General features: G+C 44.1%; 1 protein-coding gene across 1 annotated transcript in view; it reads right to left on the reverse strand.

The window, feature by feature from the left end:
* The window catches only part of LOC306796297 (FHF complex subunit HOOK-interacting protein 1A-like), a gene marked incomplete at its 5' end in the record, with an annotated part of 15,017 nt that extends 9,799 nt beyond the window's left edge, over nt 1-5,218 (reverse strand). The window contains 5 exons of the mRNA XM_079295155.1: nt 1,335-1,446; nt 2,390-2,552; nt 3,340-3,561; nt 3,634-3,802; nt 5,114-5,218. Coding sequence (XP_079151281.1) covers nt 1,335-1,446; nt 2,390-2,552; nt 3,340-3,561; nt 3,634-3,802; nt 5,114-5,218 — 771 coding nt within the window. The remainder of the gene's footprint in view (nt 1-1,334; nt 1,447-2,389; nt 2,553-3,339; nt 3,562-3,633; nt 3,803-5,113) is intronic.
* Between the last annotated feature and the right edge of the window lie 3,515 nt (nt 5,219-8,733).

Genomic DNA, 8,733 nt, shown 5'->3' on the forward strand with positions numbered 1-8,733 from the left:
CTTTACCTCTCTCTCTTTCTTTACCTCTCTTTCTTCACCTCTATCTTTCTTTACCTCTCTCTTTCTTTACCTCTCTCTCTCTTCACCTCTCTCTTTCTTCACCTCTCTCTTTCTTCACCTCTCTCTTTCTTCACCTCTCTCTCTCTTCACCTCTATCTCTTTACCTCTCTCTTTCTTTACCTCTCTCTCTTTCTTTACCTCTCTCTCTTCTCCTCTCTCTTTCTTCACCTCTCTCTTTCTTTACCTCTCTCTCTTCACCTCTCTCTTTCTTTACCTCTCTCTCTTCACCTCTCTCTTTCTTCACCTCTCTCTCTTTCTTTACCTCTCTCTTTCTTTACCTCTCTCTCTCTTCACCTCTATCTCTTTACCTCTCTCTTTCTTTACCTCTCTCTCTTTCTTTACCTCTCTCTCTTCTCCTCTCTCTTTCTTCACCTCTCTCTTTCTTTACCTCTCTCTCTTCTCCTCTCTCTCTTCACCTCTCTCTCTTCTCCTCTCTCTCTCTCTCCACCTCTCTCTCTCTTTACCCCTCTCTCTCTTCACCTCTCTCTCTAACTCTCCCGAGGATGCACTATGAGCTCATTCGTTTGTTACATAACTCGTGATAATGAGATTACAGTGCAGAGGGGAGATGAATGAATCCGCTGCTCATTCAAACAGTCGTCTCATTCATACGAATGAAGAAACTAAATCTGATTCAAAGCTCTGACTGTAAAAGCCTTTTTATTCTGCTAACCCAGCATTATAGGATGTCCTCGTGTCAGGAGGAGAATGTAACTGTTGAACACTCAGAGAAACTCATTCCTTGAGAAGAACGTGAAAGGTCTGCAGAGATTAACTCAGTTCAGCATCAGGACGTGGGATAAACCAGCAGCTCGGCTCGCGGATACGCCTGTAAATTCATCAAATGTGTAAATTCTCAAATGTATTTAAAGTAGCAAGAAATTCACATCTAACTAAATGTCTTTTAAGTCTATTGTCAAAGGAGGTGAAATAAAGGTGATTTGTTGCAATATTTATATGTGTTGTAGTGTTATGAACTGAGTCTGTGGCGACATTCCTCAAAAATAAAAACCCATTTATTTTCTGCATTGAATATACACAGAAAAATGGAACTATGCACACAATTCAGAACAATAGCATGTTCCCTGACAGCTGATCGTCAACAAGTCCTTGACATTTGCAGACTGGCAGACGACCGTGAGACTCGGCGTCGTCTCCTCGGCCGTCTTGGAATGAACCGTCGAGGTTTAGTGACGAAGGACGCAAACTACCTGACCTCGAGTGTCGACGTCGTCTGGCTTCAGTTCGGTTCGTGTTGGTGTTCGTGTACTTACAGGACAGAAGTACGTGTTCTCAGCGATGTGCAGGGCGACGCGGGGATCGGAGGCCGACAGAGACATGATGAGCAGCAGAGCGTCTCTGGCCTGCTGACCCACAGAACCCCGTCTGAGAGAGAGAGAGAGAGAGAGAGAGAGAGAGAGAGAGAGAGAGAGAGACAGAGAGAGAGTTTAAATATACAGTAATATACTTATATATCCATATAAAAATGTGATTATCCACTAAATGTGTGTTGCTTTACCCTACTAGTGTGTGTACCCCTGTTTGTCTAATCCCTATCTCTACCTGTGTGTGTGTGTGTGTGTGTGTGTGTGTGTGGGTGTGTGTGTGTGTGTGTGTGTGGACCCCACCTGTTTGCATGTGTTTGCATCCATTCTATTTGTGTGCACCATACTTCTGTGTGTGTGTTAGTACACTACCTGTGTATATATTTGCGTGGATGAATACTTGTGCATACGTATCTTACTCTTGTTTGTATACCTGTGTGTGTGCAACATATATGTGTGTGTGTCATATGTATGTGCATATAGCTGTGTTTGGATACTGTGTGTACTTCTGTGTGTACAACAAATGTGTGAGTCGGTTTGTGTACACCACACCTTTTGTGTGTGTGTGTGTGTGTGTGTGTGTACACTACCTGTGTATATACGGCATGTCATATATTTGTATACTGTATATCTACTATGTGTGTGCACCTTTTTGTGTGTGTGTGTGTACCTGTTTGTGTGTGTGTGTGTACATGTGTGTGTACCTGTGTGTGTGTACCTGTGTGTGTGTGTGTGTGTGTGTGTGTACCTGTGTGTACCTGTGTGTGTGTGTGTGTGTGTACCTGTTTGTGTGTGTGTGTGTGTGTGTGTACCTGTGTGTGTGTACCTGTTTGTGTGTGTGTGTACCTGTGTGTACCTGTGTGTGTGTGTGTGTGTGTACCTGTTTGTGTGTGTGTGTGTGTACCTGTGTGTGTGTACCTGTTTGTGTGTGTGTGTACCTGTGTGTACCTGTGTGTGTGTGTGTGTGTGTACCTGTGTGTGTGTGTGTGTGTGTGTGTGTGTACCTGTGTGTGTATGGTATGAGCAGGGAGAAGAGCAGGAAGTTGGCGGCTCCCTGGTCCTCACTGGTGTGGAAGAACAGTTCCAGCACTGAGGGATCTTTGACCAGAGCGACACACAGCTGGTTCAACAGGAGGACAAGCTCCGCCTCCACCACCCCGCCGCCGTCTGGTGGGGTTCAGGTGATTAACTACCCAGGTAACTGTTTAAACATCTTACCAGCTACACCTACAGCATTGAAAGCACGTCCTTATGAACAGCTTAAAACAGATTAGATGTCTTCAGACAACTGAACCGACTCCAACGTCTTTAAACTGATTAGTTACTTTGAGGAAAGAAGGAAATCCACGACAATGACGGCTGTCTTTGAGTAAAGATGAGAAACATTTATGTGTGGTAACGTGGCACAGTCAGTACTTTGTTTAACCACAAATTAAACAAACAGTGACTGTACAATATAAACAGTGGCAATTAGTTCATATCAAAATACATATTTTTCTTCTGAGAGAAAAATATGTGTTGTCACATTGACAGAACGTCCATTGTGTAGAGGGCTTTTATTTTGAAGGCGTTGGTCTATATTGCTCTGAGCAACAATAAGACATTGTCTTGAAGTCTGTTGTTGTTGTTGTTGTTGTTGTTGTTGTTTGGTAATCTCACGGTAACAACAAGACTCCAGGAAGTCTCTGGTCCCGGCCAAGAAATAGTCCGACTCCGAACACCACATGTCATTTTTACGCTTTGATGTTCGTACGTAGTAAAGAAACGAGATAAAACATGTTAATTATAAAGCTTTGGACAGGGCCAGGGCTAGCTGTTTCCAGTCTTTGTGCTAAGCTAAGCTAACCAGCTGGTGACTGGAGAGTGGTACAGTATCGCCTATCTAATAATACTCGGCAAGAAAGCAGGAAACATAAGTGTATTTTCCCTAAATGTCCTTGGACCACCGACTCACCAGTTCCAGCTCCGGCACAGGAGGCCAGCAGCATCATGAGCGGTCGTAGAACCGGTTTGTGGTGCAGCAGAGGCTGCCTGGCCTGAGATAGAAGCATCTGGTACATCCTGAGCTGCTCCAGCTTCATGTCCTCAGTGAACTGTCTCCTCAGGCTCCACAGGAACAGCCTCTCCAGCACACCCTCCACGACCACGAACTCCAGGATGGGACCCATCGCTCCTCCTGTGCCAAAACAGGCATGAGACCAAAGACAAGAGTGGGGCGATGGCACGTGTTCTTCTGTTGCTCTCTTACCTTGGCCCGCCTCCTCCTCCATCAGCAGGAAGAGCATGTGCTCCACGTAGTTCTGGACGGCGCTGGCCTCGTCGGCCGGGACGGGGCCGAGGCGTAGCGCTCCGGAGAGGAAGCTCAACGCGCCGGTGAGGCTACGACCCGGCTCGTGTTTCTCCAGGATCTTCACCACCTGCAGAGAGACGGGACATCGGACACGTCCTCGACATTAACGCCACTAGGTGCGAGGAACTCTGGCGTTGTTGAAGAGATTGAGGAAAACCATCAAGATACAGAGTCGATGAATTGTTTCCTACTAATTGTGAAAAGAACCTTTTGACAGTGTGCTTTCTGTTCATGGAAGGTAACATTGTGATCGGCTAAAAATGTCTTCTTCAGCGCTCGCTTGTACTTTGCTTCATCCTCTTGAGTCACGTTTGGTTCCAAAAAAACAAGATGGCGACGGATAATGATGACAATGGCCATAGACCAAGATGTGGCAATGGCAAAATGAATAAAGATGGCGACAACCAAAAACAAGATGGCGACAGCCAACTAATAAAGATGACGACAACCAAAAGCCAAGATGGCGACGGCAAAAAACAAGATGGTGACGGATAAAGATGGCAATGGCCATACACCAAGATGTTGGCGTCCAAAAAACAATGTGGCAATGGCAACAAACCAAGATGGCGACAGACAATTAATAAAGATGGTGACAAAAAAAAAACAAGATTCCGACGGAAAAAAACAAGATGGCGACATCCTTTTTGCCAAAATTTTACTATCCTGCCTCCAGTAAACCACCTGTGAACCTAAATTCCAGGCCTCATAGCGTCCCCTGTAAAACTGTGGACTTTTTGTTTTGCATCGTTAATATTCATACTTATAAACAGCAAACACTTAATTCATCACCATAAGAAATGTAAGATAGAGGAGAGAACGGATCGCTGTGGGAGAAACGAATACATGAATGAAAAAAGAGACAGAAGAATGTACTGTCTGGACTTGTGTTAACCTTTGCTTCAGACAAGGACAACACACACACACACACAGACACATGGTGTGTGTGCGTGTGTGTGTGTGTGTGTGTGTGTGTGTATTCTTGGCGGCCGTAGAGAGAGAGGCTTGTTTCTAAATGGATCCTGTGTTTAAGGGCCAAAGTCTGGGTCAGTAACGCGCACACACACACACACACACACACACACACACACACATGGTGTGTGTGCGTGTGTGTGCGTGTGTGTGTGTGTGTGTGTGTGTGTATTCTTGGCGGCCGTAGAGAGAGAGACTTGTTTCTAAATGGATCCTGTGTTTAAGGGCCAAAGTCTGGGTCAGTAACGCGCACACACACACACACACACACACACACACACACACACACACACACACATACACTCACACACTGTCTGCCAACATGAGGACAACAGGACAGACTGAAGACATGGGGGGACAGGATCTCTCTGATTGGTTGATTAGCTGATTGAGTAGATGAGGTGGTTACCTGTGACCAGTGGTTCTTGAACACGATCATACAGGTCTCGGGGTCCACCCCTCTCAGCATGAGAGACCTTCTCCGGGTGCCTCCGACAGCCACCGAGGCCATCATGTTGATTGGCAGTCAGGTGGTTATAGCATGTTTCAGATCTGGGTGCTGGCTGGTGGCTGGACCAAAGGGGTCGGGGGGCATTCGCTGGCTCTCTCAGCCCAGGATCAGGCTCTTTTCCTGGGCTTGGCGTGGCAGCTGCTGGCCTGCAGGAGGTGGAGAGAGGACACTTTTCTATTATTCCTCTAATTACCGTGGTAATAAGTCAGGGGATCCTTTAAAAACATCCTTCTCTGTGTCATAATCTGTACACACACACATTCTGCTGCTTTTACCTGCAGGACTTGCCTGAGAATCATCACGTTTTAAAGTTTTCTGCAGTTTCAAACTATTTCAGTGACAGTTGTCCGAACATTCACGGTTCACTGCAAACAGGAGCTGCCAACGGCTTTCTAAGGCGCCAGTTTGCCAACGTGTGGCGTTAAACAAATATGGGCTAAAAAACCTGCTTGTGCAGTCAAACAATGAAGCGACTCCATGGCAGCATTGTGCAGCCTCGTTATACTGAGGCTCTAGCATTATGTCGCTTTGACTACATACGCTTTTATAGTTGAGGATGCTGACATGAACGGAGAGCAGAGAGGACCAATCATCTGATGGTCTCCATGTCTGCCTTCATGTCATTGTGCTTCTCTGTGTCTCTGTCTAAACACCAGCCAGAGCCACGGCCCCAAACAGGAAGTGAGGGTCTTCAGCGGCAACAAGCAGACGGGAAACGCGTCCCGAGTCCCACCCTCTGTTTCCTCGGGACATTCCACAAATTCCTACAGATTTCTCCAAGAAACCGAACGAACACATTCACTATTGTAAATAATACTACTGTAAATAATACTACTGTAAATAATACTACTGTAAATAACACTACTGTAAATAATACTACTGTAAATAACACTACTGTAAATAATACTACTGTAGAGAACACTACTGTAAATAATACTACTGTAAATAATACCACTGTAAATAATACTACTGTAAATAATACTACTGTAAATAATACGACTGCAGAGAACACTACTGTAAATAATACTACTGTAAATAATACCACTGTAAATAATACTACTGTAAATAATACTACTGTAAATAACACTACTGTAAATAATACTACTGTAGAGAACACTACTGTAAATAATACTACTGTAAATAATACCACTGTAAATAATACTACTGTAAATAATACTACTGTAAATAATACGACTGCAGAGAACACTACTGTAAATAATACTACTGTAAATAATACCACTGTAAATAATACTACTGTAAATAATAGTACTGTAGAGAACACTATTGTAAATAATACTACTGTAAATAATACTACTGTAAATAACACTACTGTAAATAATACCACTGTAAATAATACTACTGTAGAGAACACGACTGTAAATAATACTACTGTAAATAATACTACTGTAGAGAACACTACTGTAAATAATACTACTGTAAAGAACACTACTGTAAATATTACCACCGTAAATAATACTGCTGTAAATAATACTGCTGTAGAGGACCCTACTGTAAACACTACTGTACCTCTGTCCTGCAGCTGCTGAGGGGAGGACATGGACGAGCGTGCGTGCGTGCGTCAAACTGTTGTATTTCAGTCCAGTTTCCTGTTTGAATCATCAAGTTGTCGTGTTAATGAACATCGTTGGGAGGGAGGATGTTTTCGGGATGCGGTTAGGCGTCCAGTCTTTTTCACAAGGATTCGGAATAAATTTAATAATTTTCAGTATTTTATCAACCGTAGTTTATTTAAAATGTATTTCTGTGAGCTTCAAAATAAAACCTAAAATCAGAGACGCAACAAAAACCCAAACCATGAAAGAGAGAGACGAGTAATCTGAGATGAGACAGTGATGTTTAATCCCAAAGCACCGCCGTGCGCGCGTGTGTGTGTGTGTGTGTGTGTGTGAGTGTGTATGAGTGTGTGTGTGTGTGTGTGTGTGCGTGTGTGTGTGTGTGTGCGTGTGTGTGTGTGAGTGCGTGTGTGTGTGCGTGTGTGTGTGTTGCATGCCATCACACACACACACACACCAGGGATTAAACACACACAGATTTTCTGACCTGCTTTTTTCACATTTTTAGACATTTAGCTGATTGAGTTTTAAGTTCCTCTGATAATGAAACACCTGTTGTGCTGGAGGCGCTGCGGCAGCCTGCGAGGGCATCAAACCTGCAACCTTCCAGTCACAGGGAGGACAGTCGGCCGAGTTCTCATTGATTCATAAAGCGTTCACACACGTGTTCATCTCCCTCAAAGACAGCAGCTGTTTGCTTTCTCACAGACAAAATCCACGTTTGCAGTTTCTAAAAAATGTAAATGTTGAACACGTTGAACACGCAAGTATTCCGATCCTTTACTGCAGTAAAAGTACTAATACCACACTGTGATGATACTCTACAAGTGAAGGTCCTGCTTTCAAACCCTTACTGAAGTGAAGGTATGAATGAAGGTCGGTTGATCAGTAGAATGTTTTATTGTCGTATCTGATGGTTCTGGATTGTTGTTGCTGTTATAAAACGGCAGTTTAATCCGCAGCAATGCATCATAAGACATGAGAGAGACTTCTTCCTGACCCTGAACGCACCACCACCGACGGCGTGTGCGGGTTCAATGAGGGTCACTGAACTGAAGAGTGTGAGCACGAGCGTGCTACACTTTCTGAATGCTTCACACACACACACACACGCGCACACACACACAGACACGCACACACACACGCACACACACACACACACACACACCTGAAAAGTCAACAGAATAAAGTAGAAGAGGATATAAAGCTTTAATTACAAAAGCACACAGACGTCTCTCTATTTAGTTCCACACTTTATACTTTTGTTTTCTACTCCAGTCGAAAGGCTTTCAATGTGTTTCTATTGTGCTTTATTTGCTGTTTCTATTCTTTAACTTTTGAAGTATTTGGTACTTTGGAGTGTAATTTGCTCTTTTTCATTGTTGTAACTCAGCTGCTGTTATTGTGCGATACTTATGTTAAACCTCTGACACTACAGCATGAAGCATACCTCGACATTCCATGAAACACTCTCATCTTGTTCGCCTCACAGGTACAGCTCACCTGAGGCTCGGACAGACGGACCTCAGCTGCTCAGAAGAAGGAATCTGAGTTGAAAGACTTGTTGTTGCAGGAAAAGGATCGCAGAGTAGATTCACAGTCCGTTCGGCTGCAGGAGACGTTCGCGAGTCCCGAGGTCTCCTCTAAACCGGCTGCTCGTGTCGCCTCTGACCGCAGCGCTGTCTGAGGCGTTAAGCCGCTCAGCCGTCAATCACTGTGCTGCTAGGCAACAGTCTGGCCCCGCCCACATATACAGGAAACCACGCCCCCCAGAGTGAGCGAGAGGGTTGACAGTTTTAATGATGTAAACAAACCATTAAATACATTAAATACATAAAACAGTAAGTTACAGATTGTTTTACTCACTGTGCACTCATTCATTCATTCAAACTTTATTTATACCCCAGAGTCAATTACAAAAACAACAAAGAGATATACTAACAG

Source organism: Melanostigma gelatinosum (genome assembly GCF_949748355.1).
Source record: "Melanostigma gelatinosum genome assembly, chromosome: 23".
Taxonomy (NCBI): Eukaryota; Metazoa; Chordata; class Actinopteri; order Perciformes; family Zoarcidae; genus Melanostigma; species Melanostigma gelatinosum.